At 38.0% G+C, this 20,133-nt stretch overlaps 1 protein-coding gene across 1 annotated transcript in view; it reads left to right on the plus strand.

Moving 5' to 3' along the window:
* The window catches only part of CACNA1A (calcium voltage-gated channel subunit alpha1 A), a 208,622-nt gene that overhangs the window by 36,058 nt on the left and 152,431 nt on the right, over positions 1 to 20,133 (plus strand). The window contains 5 exon segments of the mRNA XM_032239034.1: positions 11,162 to 11,279; positions 11,903 to 11,969; positions 13,158 to 13,220; positions 13,223 to 13,309; positions 15,155 to 15,342. Of these exon segments, the coding sequence (XP_032094925.1) occupies positions 11,162 to 11,279; positions 11,903 to 11,969; positions 13,158 to 13,220; positions 13,223 to 13,309; positions 15,155 to 15,342 (523 nt within the window).

A 20,133-nucleotide genomic window follows, 5' to 3' on the forward strand; every position in this document is an offset into this window, starting at 1 on the left:
CAAATCAAAGATTGGTTGTTTTGGTTTAGTTAGTTTCCATGAATGCCACATTTATCACAATACAGCAACATCAATATCAGCAACAAAAAAGCTGCACTAAGATGCAACTACCTTTCTTTTAACCCATTCCTTAATCTGTCCACCTGTTCCTTGACACCTTGTACACATTCATCCATCTTCAATAAGTACCTTTCAGATGTGTGTTCATAACAACAGGAGTTGTAATCAAAATATGGGAGAAATGTTAAGTTAGGGACTATTGTTCTTGGATAAATTCATTGGCCTTATTAGATGAGAGAAAAGGGGTGAGAATATTGTGCAGTACAAAGGTCAACATCCAAGGTACCTTAGAAAATATTCCATACTTACAAAAACCTCTAGTTTTAGAAGATCAATCAGTACTGTAGTTATTACCAAGTTGGAAAGCTATAGGAACTATCAATATCTATTGAAACATGGCAAGCAAAAGAAGTAGAATCAGCAGTAAAGGTTTTAACCAAGCTATGCCAGCAAATCTGGAGAATGGCACAGTGGCCAACAGATTGGAAAATGTCAGTCTACATTATAATTCCAAAATCAGGAGACTGTACAACAGAATGTACAATCTATCATACAATATCTTTAATTTCACATACTAATGAAACAGTGTTTCCAATCATCCAATGCAGATTAGAGCTCTGTGTGGAAAATGATGTTCCAGACATTCAAGCTGGCTATAGGAAAGTCTGAGGAACAAATTATTGTTGATACACACTGGATTATTGACAAAGCCGAAGAATAACTAAAGAATCACAGTGTGCGTCATTGACCATAGAAAGGCCTTTGATTGGGTTGATCACATTAAGCTGTGGAATAAGCTCAGAATATATATATACAGGTCAGAAAGCCATAGAACAGACAGAACATGGTGAAAGAAGCTGGCTCCAGATTGGCAAAGGAGTGTGACAAGACTATCTATTCTCTCCTTATTTGTTTGAATTACATCCTGAATATATATGGGGGAAACCTGGATTGCAAGAGGATTAATGTGGTTTTAAAATTGGAGGAAGAAACGTCAATAACCTGCTCTGTGCTGATAACATTACCCTGGCAGATGAAAATGCAAAGAATTTGCAAACTCTAGTAATAAAATGAAGGAGAAAAGTAAAAATAGGACTAAACTTAAATATAAAGAAAACCAAACTAATCACACTGGGTAAACACTAGCAGTGAAGATATCAAAGTGGTGGATAATTTCTGTCTTTTAAGATCAACCATCCACATGCAGTCAAGAATATGCCACAGATGAGCACTTGGTAAAGCAGCTATGGTCCTTGGAAAACATTCAAATACTGTGACAACCCAAGATCAAAATGGTGCAAACCGCTATATTATCTGTGACATTCTATGTAAGCACAAGTTGGACTTAAGAAGCAAGCTAGGAAGAGTTTGAACTTTGGTGTTAGAGAAGATGCTTCAGAATAACATGAATGGCCAAGAAAGCAACTTGATGTATCATTTAGCAAATCAATCCAGAGTTCTCACTTGAGGCTCAAAGGACCAGACTCAAATTATCTTATTTTGGGCACATCATACAAATATTTAACTCTCTGGAAAAGGCTCTAATCCAGGGAAAGGTGGAAGGAAAGAGGAAAAGAAAATGACCAGCAGCAAGGTAGATGGACTGTTACATTGGCAAAGGAGCAGTATTGGAAGACCTGAAAAACCAGTTAGGGACAGATTATCAGGGAAAAAAAATTAGCTTTGTGGTCGCTAGCAGACAAAATAACTTGATGCTACATAATCAGTGAGTCAAACTAGTGGAAAAATAATGTATCCAGAGTGGCAATAGAGACTGCATCCAGCCCCACTTCTTCAAGCATATAGAATACTTATACTTGGAAGCACAATAAACATTTTCTTATATATTGATCTGTCACTGATTGGGTGTTATATTGCAATTCTCTTCCCCTATGCAATAATTATATCCTATTTTAAAAAAGACTGCTGCTCACTGATTGGAAAGGGATAAAAGAATTGAAGTACAAAATCAGTTTCCCTCCTTTTCCTCCAGATCCATGCCAAATAGCTGACTATTAAATGTCTTCCCCCCCCCCCGCCAAGTACTCTATGGTACTCATTTTGTATGCTGGAATTACAGGCTAGGACCTGGCAATTCAGTCCATACAAAGTTTAAGGAATGATTGCAGCATTATTACTCTGGAGTTTTAAATGTTGCCATAGAAAAAATAAGAAGAAACAGAAAGACAGGAAATTGCTGTTCAGAAAACATAAAAATTGAAGGAAATATGCAGTAATGCACAAAATAGCATGCATTCCCAAAATACTGATAACCTGAGTACATAAAGGAAGCTTAGAGCCAAAGTTCATCTAATCTTCTGATTCCTACAATGAAAATTAATATATCTATGAAAAAGCTATAAATCAAATAGTAATAATACATTCTAGGTTAGTGCGCTTGAGATTGTGATTTTATTTATTTCAAAATGACCGGCTTAGTTCAATGTAGTAGCTGTTTTGCACCTGTCTTTCACAGTACTCTTTTCCAATTTGGATACTATCCCCTTTGTAAACAAATTACTAGTCTACATAGACAGATTACCTATCCAGAATCTCTAATGTGTGCTCTCCAAGCAGAAATTAGGTGTCCAATTTGGCCATTCCACTCTATGGAGATGCCACGCTATCATCCCCCTCTACCCCAAAGATCCCGCAGGAGAAGAGCAGTCTGGACAACCATGGGATCTGGCAGGGTGAGAGCTGTGAACCATAAACACAAAGCTTTTGCTGTGACCCAGCATAATAGATATAGTGCCCTTGCTGACCTTAATGGGGACACTAAGGAGACAGGTCAAGATAGTTGTGATAATGATGACTCAAATAAGCAGGGGATCATGGTCCAAAATGAAGAACTTACTTCGGAAAGGCGAAATGGGGAACCAGGTATCGCACATCAGTCGCACAAGAAGAGCAAGGTATCCAAAAAGAGAAGTCACCTTCTAGTTGGTGATTCAATCATAAGGGATGTACATTTAGGAAAGGATATGGAGGTTTTAAAAGAGGTCAGGTGTCTGCCAGGTGCTATTGCCAGCAGAGACAAGAGGCGTATTCTTAAGATAGTCAAGAATGCAAGTAAGGATTGTGACGTTGATGCTATTATACATCTTGGCACAAATGATCTGTCCCAAAAAAATGTACTTTCTGTGCAGAATGATTTCCAGAGTTTGGGGTATGAACTTAGTAGTATAGGTTGTAGGCTTATGTTTTCAGAGGTTTTACCAGTATATAAGGAACAAAAAGGGAAGAGCCAACGTTTAGCAGAGTTTAATGCGTCGATTAAGGAGTGGTGTAAAAGGGAAAGCTTTGGTTTTATTAATCATGATGTCTGCAGCTGGTCCAATGAAAAACTGTACAAAAGAGATGGTTTGCACCCATCCAAGAAAGAGACTGAGTTACTTGGCATTAAATTCAAAGATTTTCTGGATAAACATTTAAACTGAACAACGGGGACAGAGAATTAATTGATACAGAACATTTCTGTCCCCAGCAATCTAAAACTCATAGAGTTATCAGTGCATGTAACATAGATGTTTGTGCGAGTAAGATTATCACTCCTGCTGTCAAGCAAAACCAAGCATTTAATAGTGAGACCATACCATGTGCATGAATCATACAAGTGGCAAGAAAATAGGGACAGTCAGGCATAACACAGGTTATGTAGACAGTAAACACAGGGTCAATTAAAATGGACTCAAATGTATATACACCAATGCACAGAGTATGAGGAATAAACAGGGTGAATTAGAAATTCAAGTAAATGAGGGCAGATAAGATATTGTTGCCATTTCAGAAACCTGGTGGTATGAAATCCACAAATGGAACATACAGCTAGAAGGATTTAAATTATTTAAAAGAAATAGACCAAATAAAAGAGGAGGTGGAGTTGCACTATATATAAGAAATAACTACATCTCTACAGAAATAGAGCACAACAATGATAAGAACTATCTTGAATGCATTTGGGTCAATATTAAGGGGGGGGGGGATGACATTGCCATAGGTCTATACTACAGGCCACCCAACCAAGCAGAGGAAGTAGATGAACTTTTTGCTAGTCAGCTAACTAAGGTATGTAGGAAGCACACCACAATTAATGGGGGGATTTTAACTACCCTGACATCAACTGGGAAACAACTCTGCACCAAGTGGAAGATCCAACAGATTCCTAACAAACCTAGCAGACAACTTTGTTTCCCCAAAAAGTAGAGAAGGGAACAAGTGGATCAGCCATATTGGACTTAATTCTCACTAACAGAGAGGAAATGATAGAAGGTGTTGAAGCCACAGGAACCCTAGGGGCAAGTGACCATGCAATATTGGAATTCAACATTATGCAAACCCAAGTAGTAGAACAAAGTCAAACTAGAGTCTTGGACTCATTTTTTGCATCTGTCTTTACACAAAGGGAAAAAACAATCCAACCTATCAAAAACAGCACCACAAAAATCAGATTAGGAACACAAGTTGAAATAGGGAAGAAAATGGTAAGTGAACACCTGTCTACCCTAGACAAGTTCAAATCACCAGGACCGGATGTATTATACCCCAGGGTTCTGAAGGAACTGGCAGACGAGATCTCAGAACCACTGAACTATATCTTTCAGAGATCCTGGAGCACAGGGAACTACCAGAGGACTGGAAAAGAGTTGATGTGGTTCCCATCTTCATCAATGATTGGATGAGGGAATAAATGGGGAACTCATCAAATTTGCAGATGACACCAAGCTGGCAGGAATAGCCAATACTCCAGAAGATAGGCTTAAAATACAGAAGGATCTTGACAAACTTGAACATTGGGCACTATCTAATAAAATGAAATTCAATGGTGAAAAGAGTAAGGTTCTATATTTAGGCAAGAAAACAAATGCACAGGTACAGTATAGGTGGTACCTTGCTCAATAGTAGTAACTGTGAGAGGATCTTGGAATCCTAGTGGACAACCATTTAAATATGAGCCAGCAGTGTGCAGCAGCTGCCAAAAAAGCCCACACAGTTCTAGGCTACATAAACAGAGAGATAGAATCAAGATCACATGAAGTGTTAATGCCACTTATATGCCTTGTTAAGGCCAATTTTTATACTGCATTCAGTTTTGATCGCCACGATGTAAAAAGATGTGGAGACTCTAGAAAGAGTGCAGAGAAGAGCAACAAAGATGATTCGGGTACTGGAGGCTAAAACAAATGAAGAACGGTTGCAGGAACTGGGTATGTCTAGTTTAATGAAAAGAAGGACTAGGAGTGACATGATAGCAGTGTTCCAATATCTCAGGGGTTGCCACAAAGAAGAGGGAGTCAAACTATTCTCCAAGGCACCTGAGGGTAGAACAAGAAGCAATGGGTGGAAACTAATCAAAGAGAGAACTAACTTAGAACTGAGGAAAAAGTTCCTGATAGTTAGAACAATTAATCAGTGGAACAGCTTGCCTCCAGAAGTTGTGAATGCCCAACATTGGAAGTCTTTAAGAAGATGTTGGATAGCCATTTGTCTGAAACAGTATAGGGTTTCCTGTCTAGGCATGGGTTGGACTAGAAGATCTTCAAGGTCCCTTCCAACTCTGCTATTGTATTGCATAGCCCATGTTTAAGCCACAAGTAGGGCTTGAGGCAGAAATCTCCTCCAGCTCTTTTCACCTAGCATTCAAAGAAGCATTTGGCACATAAAAGTTTCCTTCACAGTCAGTTATATCTTCTATTAATTTGCCTAATTCATTTAAAATCATCTAAGTCAGTAACAATGATTCTTTATAGTTCTTATATAGTGCATGAAAAGACACATTTTATGAATAATCAGGGAGAGAGAGAGAACAATATGTGTTATTGTTTCAGCCACTTTCCCACTAGGAACTTAAAGTGTGCTTAAAACATCTTTCAGTACTTACTGCAGTTATGAAAATCTATCATTATTTGTGTTATTTTGACACCATAAGGATTGAATGATCTGGAAAGATTCTGTAAGTCATTAGTGGAGAAATCTCAGATAATTAGGAGAACTGCATAATTTCAATCTGCCGAACTATAAATAATAGCCCTTTCATAAACAACATTTTTGATCTGGTTTTAAATACTGGCATATAGAATTATATGGAATTACTTATTAAAAGGTTATGAAATTAGGCACTCAAGATTGCTCTCATGGCTGCATTCAGTACCAACTGAAACTTCCAGATACTTTTTAAATGTAGCCCTGTGTAGAGTGCACTACAATAGTCCAAACAAAAGATGACTAGAGTATGAATGATTGAGCGAAAGACCTCCCTATCCAGGAAGGTGTGTAACTGGCACATGACATAAAGTTGACCAAAGGTCCCTACTAGACACAGCTACCACTTTTGGAGGAGAGGCCAGGAGGACCGACTGATTACACATTGAGTCTGTCTGGAGTAGCTCAACCTCTTCCAAGGCCAAAGATGATAAATTCCCAAATGCAGAGGGCCCCCCTATCCATAGCCATTCCTTCTTACCAGGATCCAGCTGAAGTCTGTTGTTCCCCGTTTAGGTCTCCACAGCCTCCAGGCACTACAAAAGAATGTTCACCACATCACCCCACTGCACCCTGGACTGGGTATCATCCACATATTGTTGTAGGGTGAATATTGCTCTACAGATAAACATAGGAAGATTAAAAAAAACATTGTGTCATATGCAACAACTTGAGATGTATTGTACAGCTTTTAAATCCCTGATATATGAGCCCCAAAATACCCATGTAAATCATGGATCTTATACTAAGTTAGATTGGATGTTTTACATTACCCATTATGGCAGAAAAGTGGGAAAGGCCAAAATTGTGTAATCTAAGAATTAATTTCAGATTAGGACTAGCAACTAATTCCCACCCAATTCCATTCCATTTATGATAAAAGAATGCGATAGATATTTCAGCATAAGTGCTATTTTATTATAGAAATATTTATCTATTTCATAAATAGAGAATGTTCTGCCTTCCTATTAGGCTCAAGAACGATGTGGAATACAGTTCATCCCAATTCAGCCCTTTGTTTTCTTAACACATACCCTGTTTCCCCGAAAGTAAGACCTTCCCGGTAATAAGCCCAATTGGGCTTTTGAGAGCATGCACTAAAATAAACCCTCCCCTGAAAATAAGCCCTTATTGCAACACAGCAACATCCATGAGGTGAACACCCACACTCGCCACCTCCTGCACCTCAAAAATAATAAGGCCAAGTGCCTATTTCTGGGGTTAAAAGAAAATAAGACCTATCTTATTTTCGAGGAATCACGGTAGCAGACAGAATCTTGCTAGACTAAAGTCTTATTACTTCCAATGGATATACCTTCGGAGATTCTAGGGAGTAGCTATCCTTACCCTCTTCTTCTGTCTTCTATCCAGCGCCAGGCTGTGTTGCCTCTTTTCTCCCTCCTCTTTCTGGAATGTTCTCCCTCCTATCTGGGAAATGGCTTCTTCACTATAGTCCATCACTCCAGCTCCTTCTCACGAGCACCATCTCTCACACTTCCTGTTTGTTGGAGAAGACTGTTAGTTCTAGTGATTCACATGACTAGAGTGAATAAATTCCTTAACTGAAGTTGTTTGTTGAGCCCTTCTGAGTCAGCTTTTAATTACCCTAGGAACAATCAACAATATTTTCTATTTTCAGAATTAAGGACCTCATTTCAACCTAAACATTATCCTCTAATATGCAACCATTTTAAGAGGAAGAGATAAAATAGGTGAGATTGTTTAACAAAAAATAAAACAGTGAAATTACATTTTTAAAAAGATAGCTGTGTCTTCACACAATGAGCAAATATGCATGTGATTATTCTAATATATACCCACTAGTGTTGTAATATTGCTATCTGTTATGAGACTGCTCTCTACCATAGCATTTTGCTGGCTCTTCACCTATCTATTTATCCATGCAGATGCCAAACAATCTGTTTGTACTTGTATTGTTAATAAGAAATGAAAGTAGAGATTAGTTTAGATTCCCAGAAATGCTGTCATAGGAGGAGAAAGAGCAGCAAGTAGGTTGGTCTTCAGATATGCTATGCTTACATTAAAGATGGAGTAACACAGCATCAGAGAAGATTCTGAAGAGGACAAGTTGTGTACAGTTAAAGATGTTCTACAGTAATCGTTTTTATGAGTTAGAGTACTCCAATAGTTCCAAAAATGAATTGTTAATCTATTGCTTCTATTGAGAGTAAAGGTGGTTGGTATAACTAAAATATTTAGTAAATATTAGTTTACAATAATAAGATTAGTAAAAGAAAAACCTGCATGGTGTGAAAAACAGAATATGTCATGGGTTCAGAAAATGTTACAAAAACAACATTAAATAATGTAGGCCATAGGTGAAGCAAAATAACCAATGAAGGAATAAATTTTTAATGAGAGAAGGCATCCCACTCTGACATTTTGAGATTTGAAATACAGTGAAGATGCTGCAAGGGGAAAGAAAACAATTTTCTTTTAGTTTAATAAAGACTAGACTTAAATGTCATATTATATGGTCATTTTATTTTAAATAATAAGAAAAATGAATTTATTATATAAATTAATAAATACAGCAGTTGGGGGTTGCTCCTGGTTCAGCCGAAGCGATAGTAGCGGCCGTGGGAGGCTCCGCCCCCCCCCCAGACGCTTCGGTGCATCGCAGTGTCACGCCGGAGCGTGTGGAATGCACCCGAACCAGTAGTAAAAATATTGGCAACCCATCTCTGAAATGCAGGATAAAATTCTGATTACCTTTCATTGAGATGTCTCATGATAAATGTTCAAATAGAGAGAAAATGTGTTTTTAAAGGGATGCGAATGTCTCATGTAATGCTGGGGTTATGGAAGGCTTTTTACCTATACCCATTTCTGAAATCCTCCTCTTATTTTCCAATTGATGGTATATAATTTTAAAAGAAGCTTCTACAAAAAAACAATGTCTTCTAGAATATAATAATTACATGAAATGGCTTCTATCAAAAAGAGTCAGCATAACATTTCACTATTTCATATACCAATGTGAACTTTGAGCACCATGTCTCTAGTGAGTAGGTAATTCTTTCTAAAAGAATGGAAAAGTCCAATTGCCATGAAATAATATTTTATGAATTAATTATATGACTGGTATCATAAATTAATACAGATCAGAGATGGTATTCAGCAGGTTCTGACCAGTTCTGGGAGAACCAGTAGTGGAAATTTTGAGTCACTCAGAGAACTGGTAAATACCACCTCTGACTGGCCCCCACCCACATCTATTCTCTGCCTCTTGAGTCCCAGCTGATTGGGAGGGAATGGGGATTTTGCAGTAACTTCCCCTGCCACGCCCACCAAGCCATTGCCACCAAGCCACACTGCACCCACCAAGCTATACCCACAGAACTGGTAGTAAACAATTTGAATCCACCACTGATACAGAGGTTAAAATATTATGTTGCACTCTTGCTGACCAAGTCCAAAATATAATTTGGTAGATTTGATCAAGCAGACTTATTAGTATTATATGAGAATTTGAGATTATTAGTAAATGTTATCAGTATAAAATGTTAAGTGAATTCAGTTTTTCTGTGGAGAAATATTTGAAAAATGTATTGACACTATAGTATTTATTTTTATTGTTTCAACATTTTCTTTTCTGTAGGATTTAAAAACATGGATTAGAATAATTTATTCTCCCCTAAAAGCAAAGTGATCACTGTGTGTTACTGATCCCTTTTTATTTAAGAGGCATGGAAAACCCAGCTTCTTCTTTCTCTTATTGTGTTTAGCATGAATGATTACTGAATACTGAAATTTAGATCCTATACAGACAAAATTATAAAGTAGATTATATATTATAAATTATATGATAGCTTTTACTAATAAATATGAATCTTATATGCTAAAATCAATAAAGTTTGTGAGTGGTTATACCTTTCAGGTATAATATTGATGTCTTTGGAGGCTACTATTTGGAACATTTAGGAAACTTCAGGTGTCAGAGAAGAATATTTACTTTCCCAAATTAATTTTTTTGAGGGGGATGTGCAAACCATTGTACAGTATTCTTAATTTCATAGGATAAATTCATAGGCTGGAGAAAAAAAGGGCCTAGTTTCATCCAACACTGATTAGAGCCTTATATCGAAAAAGAGAGACCAGATGTTCAAACGGGTTAAAGATTAAATGAAGAACATTGTGGACACATGTCTTGACTTCAGTTTGCTCTTTTAAAAAATAGTGAAAAAATGCAATCTACAGATGTGCAGATAGTCCTCATTTAGCAGTCACAATTGGGACCGAGCATCTCAGTCACTAACTGGGAAATCACAAAACTGTAACTGTGCTTATGATTTGAAATGTTCACCCTGGTTCTGGGATAATTAGCAAGAAGAGAATTAATGTTTGCATTTATGATTATTGGAGAGGATGAGATTACAAGAGAGTAAGTTGGCACACAATGGAAATACACAGTGAATACCAGCATGGGAGCTTCAAGTGTGCTAGGCAAATAGTCAGTGTATTCCCCATTGTGCGTGAGAGAGATTGGAGAGGAAGGGACTACAGAGAGTTAGCAGGCACATAACAGAGAATACATTGGCTGTTTGCCTAATAAACTTGCAGCTCCCAGCCCCAAGTATGCTCAGGACTGCCAGTAATTGTGCATTCTTTTTAGTGTGGCCAATATTTGAATAGGCATTTACTTTTTACAAAAGAGAATTTTCCTAGACAGGGAGGAAACTTAATATTGAACTATTTTTGTTGGTCTAGTATAATACAATTGAGTTTAGGGTCACTAAGTTTTTTTTAAAATTGGCCCAGTGAAGCTATGTTTTACCAAATATAGTAAATGCCATTATGTTCAAGAGCTCCATACGGAAACAATTATTAATATTAAAATTATTTATTGGAATTGTTATAACTTTTATTCATTAAAGCATGAAACTCAGTCAACTGAACATTTAAAAATGTGTCACAAATATCACTGACTGGCGCTGATGGTTGATACAGTTTGCTGCCAGCACCCTAGGTATCACCAAGTATCTTCTTAAATATCCAATATCCAAATATCTTCTGTTTTTTGCAGTTCTGCTGGTGTTATTGCAAGAATTGATGGTGGTGATAGTGGTGATGATGATAAATAAATTCCTATCCACAGATTTGACTGGGCCAACATTATCCATCTGTTGGTTACTTTCCAAGTAGACCATGCTAATAGAGTCTTTTCTAGAGTCATCTCTGAAGAAAACTCAGAAATTGCAGAGATACAGAACATGGTGACCTGGCTTCTGCCTATATTTTCTAATAGATTCTCCAGGAAAGTGGCACTGACTTTACAATTTCAGGATACTAAGGCTAGAATATAAATTCCTCCATGCCTTGAGTCTTGCTTATCAGAAGGAATTACTTCTTCTATATGTTGTGAACCAAGAACTTTGATAATCCCTAAGGGTTTTTTTGTAAGTGCCATCCTAGAAGAAGTCCATCTGGAAGCAACCAAGGCAAGCATTCAGTATCCACTCCAGTTCTGAGAAACAATGCCCTAGAAATTTGGATAAGACAGTCCATTTTATTGGAAGTAAAATTTTGAAAATGTATACTGTCCTGGAGTGAAGAAGTTAATATCCTTTTTCATTGAGATTACAGAATCAAGGAACAGTAGCCTTAACAAATTAATGATTTCCACAGCAAAAATCAGTAATTTCAAGAACGATGGGGAATGTGAAAATCTCAACATACTTTGGATCGTCATGGATCCTTCTAAGCAAATAATGGATATCATCATAGGAAAAATCCACATTTCTTCCTGGTCTGTTTTGTGGAAATAGCTCACATTTCCAGCATCAACATTTTTCTCTTTTTTTAAACGTTACAGCATCTTGTCAACAGTTGGTACTGAATTGACTTGCGAACTTTGCGGGCAGTTCGTGTACTCCGGCCGCTAAAGTTAGTGTCAGGAATCCCAAGTGAGTAGCTTTTAATTAATATCTTTCAACTAAACAGCAACTATCTTGGATTACCATGCTCTGACACAATCAGTTTACCATTTCATGTAGATTAGTACTTAGACAGCTTATATTTGTCTTTAACTTTTTGATTACTTACTTCTTTTACCATCCACTGGAAAGCCCATATTTTACTTTGTTAACTCTTTGCATGGATCCATTATCTAATCAAAGTATCTGTGCTGTCTTTATGAGTCTCAGGCAATAATCCTCTTTTGAGAGCAAGCCAATTAAACACAGTAGGATTAGGAGGCACAAATAGTGTATTATCACTATACTCATTTTCCTCCATATGAAAAAAAACAGAATTCAGACGAAAGTGTTCATTATGTATATACAAGTATGTAATAGCTCCAACTTTATATATATTAATATATAAATTATAAGGTAAAAAAAGGTGAAGGAATCCCTGCAGTATTATTCTGCATTACTCATTTCCATTTCTTTTCAAGCCATTGAATCATATATATTTATATTTATATATAGTTAGAGAAGTGTCTAAAATGTGTTGATTCTCCAATCTATTTCCTTGATAAAGGTAAAAACACCCTTGTTTTGAGTTTTACTTGGCAACAATAGGATAGTCCTTTCTTCCAGAATGTCTTTTTATTTTATTTCACAGTTTATCCAACAGCCCTGGAATTTGCTGGGGACTCCTGTCCACTATACTTGACTTTTACTTAGCCTTTGGAGCCCTGACCTCTTGGAAATAAGGGGCTAAGCATGGATGTGACCTCTTAGAAATGTGGCCTCTTAGAAATAAGGGCATGGATAGAAATTATCCCAGTATAAAATACTTATCAAAATGGACTTTAATAGGTCCTAATACATTTAGAAATATAGGAAGCTTTGACACTTCTGCCTGCTACTTACTTGTTATGGTCTTTTGTTAAAATCTTAAATTATTAGTCTTGATCATTCATCAATAAAGTATTGACACAATAACTCCAGGTTATACATGGAAAAGCTTCCTTTTTCTTCTGCTTTAAGGTTTATAGGCCTCACATGCCATGTTAAGAAAGATAAAGAATATAAACAAGTAGAGAGCAGTGTGTAATTCTCTCTATATCCTGTTAAAACTCCAATAACGTTAGCTGCTGGGTGTGCTTTAAATCTATTCTCTGATGATGCTCTTGTCTTTTGTTGCAGGTTTACAAGTTGTCCTTAAATCCATAATGAAGGCCATGATACCTCTGCTACAAATTGGCCTCCTCCTATTTTTGCAATCCTTATTTTTGCAATCATAGGGTTAGAATTTTATTTGGGGAAATTTCACACCGCCTGCAAGGATATTCATACAGGTACGTAAAAAAGCATTCTATTCTCCTACCAGCTACCCAATTCAAAAAGTTAGTAGAGCTTTTTTTTAAAAAAAAAATGGAAAAAGGTAACTATTGACAAATGTTATCTTTGTTAAAATGTAAATGAACTGTTAATATAAAGTTGTACTAAGATATAATGCAAATTGTTTGGTTTTGGCTTAGTACAATTTTGATGCCAACTATAAACCATGATTTTTGGCTATATGGGATCCATCCATGATGGATTGTTTAACATATCATGGTTAAAACATAATATATTTGTTGAATTACCAGTTATATTTACTCTGAAATATAAGTTACATAAGAGGAATGTAAGTCAAAGATAGGCCGGGTGGTTAATCACTTTGTATATTTATACACAATATTCCCTAAAGAGTTAGCTTTAGAAAAGCATAGTTCTGTTTCTGTATAAACTAATCCCAGAAAACTGATGGATTCATAAAACATGCTAAGAGAGGGGGAAATCGCATTATGAATGAAACATACAACAGGGCATCTCAAACTTTCTTCATGTGAACTCGTTTTAAGAAAGACTGGTCCCTACTATTGTTTTGTTGGTTAGAGCAACTAAGAGAAGCTTGAACTTTGCTTCCATGGTCTATTTACACTTGGTACATGATTCACTCCATATTATGGAGAAGCACCCTAATCTACATGTTGCCACAGCAACAAATAAAGAGGGGAGCTCCTCCCTGCATACAATTCAAATCGATAAATCTATACTTTCTTTTATAAATTGAATCTAAGTATCTCTTGTCTGGAGATTTTCAGTCATTCTGATCATGGTTGTCCCAAAGGTGCTTTTTCAAAAAGCAAGTGGACTTTGCTTGTTCTCAACAGTCCAGTTGTCTTTTGAAAAAGCACCTTTGGGACTAAATATTTCTTGACAATTTCTATGTTACTTCTCTTTGCATTCTGTATATATTTAATCAATTTTTGTTATTAACAGTAATGAACCTTAGATCTGCATAGTGTCACAACAAATCCTTTGAGTTCTTCATCTGCACCTCTGTAGACTCTCAAGTAACTTTTTGGAATCAAACCACAAAGTGTGTATTGTACAGTCCTAATGAACTTTGAATATACTGTGGACTAAAAAAATTGTTTGATGTACATTAACAACTAAGTTGTAATTGAGGATACATATATATTGTACTACCATCGCATTAAAAAAGGCAAAATTAAATACTAAGGAAGGAACTTGTGACACAACTTTTTCCTGGTCTGTAGAATTGCTGCCCATCAGAATAGATAGTACAGAGTTTGATATAAGGCAGCTTCCTATGTTCTTAATAACTACCAATGTGTCAAGCAGAATAGATTTGCAGATCACCTATAGGCAAGTTTCACAAAACACTCTTGCTTTCTCTCCACTACCTAAATACAGAGGATTATTTTTTTTTCAAGTCAAGTAAGCTTCTTAACTACATCAGCCTGCAAAACAAAGGTGGGTAGCCCATCAGAAGTCAGGAAGTATCAGACTTGAGGGGGAAACAGTGTTAAGTTGTGGAGGCAAGTAGCCTGTATCATTGGAAAAACACATCTGGGCAGTCCCTGTGCTTTCCTTGGAGGAGCAAAGAATTAAAATCCAAACCATGCTGGTTTCTGCTTTTCTATATGGCTGTACAGCATCTGAAAAAGCACTGCATGGAGGGGAAAATGTGTCTGTATGAGTACCCTGAGCCATAATTTTGGAGGAAGGGACTTCTTGAAGAACAGCCGGTGCTGTTACAAGGCAAGTGATACCACCATTTTTTCTGCCTCCTGCAGTTGCTTATCTGCTTGACCTAGTCTACTAGAGGCCCTCTTTTTCTTCCTCCCCAGATGAAATCATGCAAGAAGCTCCATGTGGGAAGGAATCACCGTCACGCCTCTGCCCTAATGGGACTGAGTGTAAAGAATACTGGCAAGGACCCAACTACGGGATCACACAGTTTGATAACATCCTCTTCGCTGTGCTGACTGTCTTCCAGTGTATCACCATGGAAGGGTGGACTAATCTCCTCTATTATGTGAGTTTAGCACTATGCTTTATCTAAAGTTTTTTTGCCATGAACTGGAAAGTTATACTCTATATCAGGGTAGTCAACCTTTTTATACCTACCGCCCACTTTTGTATCTCTGTTAGTAGTAAAATTTTCTAACCGCCCACCGGTTCCACAGTAATGGTGATTTATAAAGTAGGGAAGTAACTTTACTTTATAAAATTTATGAAGCAGAGTTACAAGCAAACCCCTACCGCCCCCATGAAAGCTGGAACGCCCACTAGTGGGCGGTAGGGACCAGGTTGACTACCACTGCTCTATATTAAGGGTTAGTAAAAGAAGCTGCATAATGGTGCTATAATTCAGAAAGTGAGAAGTTCTGGAGAAAATAATGGATACATTGACTTATGGTAAATTGGTGAAGAATTATCATGTTTTTATAGAGAGAAGGCATTTTTAATATCTTGCAAGTCATGATGTGAAAGAATCTCATTCTACATCTGTGAACTATATAGTAAATTGACATACATGTATCTCTTTTCCTCAAGTTCCTTATTAACTCTAAACTGTAGCATTACTTGCTGTTATTCCAAACAGGCTTTCTCCAGATCTTTTAGATAATATAAACATACATGCTTATGAACAAAGTTGTAAGAATATAACATCAGTATAGTTGATAAAATGGGGTTCTTATTAGAAAATAAAGTCACTTGAATTCTGAACATAAAATATTTTCTACTGCAAAGCATAGACTGCAGAGCATAGGGTCACGGGCACATTTTGTTATATAATACCAACAAGCACCTATACAGCAGCCAATTCTAAATAAAGTCTAAATAATTTGAATTGTCTGAGACTTCTGGCATTAATGGGGAAATCTTTCAGAATACAGCAAAACAAGCTAATCAATATTATATATAAGTTTAAGAACCAGGGAATGGGACAAGGAAGGTTAACTAAATCTGGATGGAGAATGAATGACTCCCATGAATAAACCCATTTTAGGACAAAAAAAAAAACTTTATTACAGTGTTTGAATAGCTTTTGCAGTAAAAAGAGAAATAGTTTGACACAACAATTTATTATTGGGAAAAAAGAAAAAATAAGACAATAAAATGACATATCTGATCAATGGTTGCAGAGTTGTATAACTCAGTGAAGATATTTTGGTTATCTGATAGCTGATGTGTGGGGTTAGCATCCCTTAAAAAGCAATCAGCATAAAATTTATCAATCTGGTCCCAATTTGACCTTTTGTAATTATGGGAATCAATTGTCTACTTATGCTTTTGTCTTTGATAGAAAAAACTAAATGTGATCAATGATTATTAATTGTTCCTCATATAGTAGGATGCCAGGGTTCTCAGTGCCTGCTTTATGCTACAAAAGTCAAGGAGAAAAGAACTGCATCTTCATCATAAAATAAAATTAGGATGTGTCTATCGGCTAGTTTAGGCCCATCAGGGACGTGCAGTCACTAGAGGCAAGGGGAGGCGGAGCCTCACCACTCTCCTCAGGAAAAGAAAAGAAATTAATTTTTTTTTTAAATAATTAAAGCCAAGATAGTTGCTACCAGATTCCAGCTCACAGTGGTTTGGTGTCTGCTTAGTGTAACCAAAGCAGGAGGCGAGAGAACTCGGGGCCTCTTTTCCATAAGGAATTTTTCGCCTTCTAAAAGTTAAGAAAGAGTTAAAAGGCAAAGAAGTTCAGATGAAAAGAGGCACTAATTCTCCCGCCTCCTGATCTGGAAGCAGCCAATCATGTCTTCTTGAGCACGCTTACGTTGGGCGGGTTACTTCGGAGGGCGCGCTTCAGAGGAGGAGAGGAGTGGGGGAGAAGGAGGAGGCTCGCTCTTCACCCCTCCCCAACCTTCCCAGGGTCCAGATTCCCTTCGCTGCAGCCTTGCTGTCTCTTGCATCCCAAAGGTGGGTGGGTGTGGGAGCTTTGGTGGCCCCAATTCTTCTCTGGGGGGCGGGGGGTGTCTCCTGGGGCTGCTGGCTAGATAGACTCCCAAGGAGCTACTCCTTCCCTCCTGGTCCCCCTGTGGGTGGCTGGAAATGTCCGCGCATTTCAGCCAGCCACAAAACGCTTAGCCGGGAGTTTCCGGCTGGCGGCCGAGGGACAAGCTAAAGTGCCGGCATGCACTTTAAAGTGCCAGTGTGCCTGCCGCATAGAGCGGGCTTGTTCTCTACTTTAAGGGGGCTTTGCATGGGAAGGGGGGGGCTCTCCTTGGCTTTCCTCCCTCTCCTCAGCTGTAGCTGGGGTGAGGGGGGTGGATGACGTGTGCACGCGCAATATTCCGGTCGCTGGGGGGGGGGGTGGAGGCAAAATGTCACAAGGAAAATCCTGGCGCGTGAGGGTGGGCGGAGGCAGGGGGCTCTGCCAACGCCAGCCGCTGCTGCCCATGCTTCTGGTGTGTGAGGCTGCTCGGGGAGATTATTCATTTCTTGCATTCAGACGCTTGCCTTAAAGCCCCCGCCGCCCCTGTCACCCAGCTATAGCGAGGCGAGCACGCGCTTGGAGAGGCGGGCTCCGAGGCAAGCCCTCCGATCCTTATGCGGTGGGGAGATGAACCTTCAGCTTGTCCTACCTCCCCTCCCCAAGCGGGTGCCCTCCTCCTCCTCCTCTCCTTCAAGGCAAGAGGCAGGCAGGTTTTTTTTTCCCGGAACGGCTTGGTCTGCCTAGATGGGAGGGTGGGGGGAGGAGAATATAGAGGTCCCTGCCGCTTGCCTCACCGGCCGTGAACTTCACCGCACGTCACTGAGGTCCATTGATATCAACTCTCTGAAGGGTTTTAATCAGAGAGTTGATGTGTATATTAAAAAGCAGTGGTGTTAGAAAACATCCTACTTTCATTCTCTTGACATAAAGTTGGAAAGGTCCCCTCTCCGATTACATCCTACTCTAAGGCCAATTTTATTATATTGTTTATAGATTAGGAGTGAGAGTTATCTGTCTATAGAGGATTTGCTCAGAATGTTCCAAAGTCTTATCTTTGAGATAATTATCATAAAACTGCTATGAAATTTATAAAGGGTACATATAGATTAAAGTCAGAGTGGTTTGTGCATTTGTCTTCTAAATTTTGAAGTGCTAGACAATGGTCTATAGTACCAATTGAAAACCTGCTTGCGATGGGTCAGTTATTCCATCCTCTATTACCCAGGTTTAGAGTTTAATAAGTAACTATCTGGCATATGATTTGCTAACGATGTTTCAATAGATTAATTGACCTATAATTAGCCAGATCATTCTTATCAGCCTTTTTGTATAAGAGAACAGTTATGACTGCCCCCTCCCAGTGCTTTGGAATATTAGTTGTGTGGTTAAGGTATGAAAATTAAGAGGCCAGAACAAAGGCATACCAATTTGAATTGGATTTAATTACCTCAAGTGGATACAGTCACACTTGGGGACTTTACCACTCTTAAAATGGTTAATGAGACTGTTGACTAAGGAGTGCATGTGACTGGGGACCACAGCAGTAGTGAGAATAATCTCACATAGGTGTAGTATGCAGATCATCATAAAGTACTTAGAAGTGGTGTACCCAGACACTTGAGGGGATCTACAATGAATTTTTTAATGTGGTTTAAGTGAACAGTTTGTTATAGTATGCCAAATAGGAAGGGGTTTTTGAACTTGGTGGTTTTGATTAGCTATGACTGTTCTTTCTTACGATCATAAGTATTTTCCAAGAAGGGTCTTATGTTGTATTTTCTGCTCTTTTAAAATTTGGGAGCAATCTGATAAGTTGGCCTTGAGTAATGCAGCTTGACAGTGAGGATTCCACTAATGCTGCTTTGGCAGTGATGCAAGATTTATCAAACCAATTCTTAGAGTTCCATTCCCTTCTGATCAGATTGGCTTTCACCTTTGTACTAAAGGTTGCAGCTGAACTATGAGATCAGAATATATCAGTATTCTGCTATTTTGTGATATGGTTGGGTCTGCGTATGCCCCTAAATTTTTAGAGGGTTGAGAAGTATGCTGTTCCTTCCTCTGAGTAAAACTAACGGGCTATCTTATCTTCAAAGGGGCCATTCCATCTGTAAGAACCACCTCTGGCCAGGCATTTTAAATGGATCTTATGTGGATTCCTAATTAGATCTTGCCTAATTTGCAGCTAGGAGAAATAGTCACTTTCAGTCTTGAGGACTATGGCAAAATGATTAAGGCAAGGAATCAGATTTCTAAAAATTATTATATAAACTTTGTTGGATGACTTGTGAATGAACAAAATCACCCAGGTAATCTATTTTGGACAAAGCCATTTAATATTTGTAGGTTAAGCCCATGTATGAGATGCAGCAGCCAAAAGCCAGTTAGGTTATGTTTTGTATCTTTGAAGGATCTAGACATAAATGGTGACTCAGTTACTTCTTCAGGAAGACAGGTATTGAAGCCTGTCCATCATTACAACCGGCTCTTGAATTGAAATGCCACCTATAAGAATATATGCACCAGGAAATCACTGACATCATTCAGGCTAAGATTAAGGAAGGTATCACTTGGTTTGGGTTGGATTATCTGTAAGAGGAACTGTTGAGTAGGAAAGTATAAATTAATATACATTAAGAAAAAATTGTCAAAGACTAACAAGCTGATATACATTCTCAAACAGAGGTGATTGTTTTACATTTTGAACACTTAAGGTGGAAACTATAAACACGCCAAGCCCCCACCTCCTTTGGTTTGCCACCTCTGTGCAGAAGCTAGTAGAGGAAAATACTTGGGATTGAGAATTCCTCAACATCCATGTTTCTTCAAATATATATATATATATATATATATATATATATATATATAGATAGATAG

The sequence above is a fragment of the Thamnophis elegans genome, chromosome 2 (assembly GCF_009769535.1).
Source record: "Thamnophis elegans isolate rThaEle1 chromosome 2, rThaEle1.pri, whole genome shotgun sequence".
NCBI classification, from domain to species: Eukaryota; Metazoa; Chordata; class Lepidosauria; order Squamata; family Colubridae; genus Thamnophis; species Thamnophis elegans.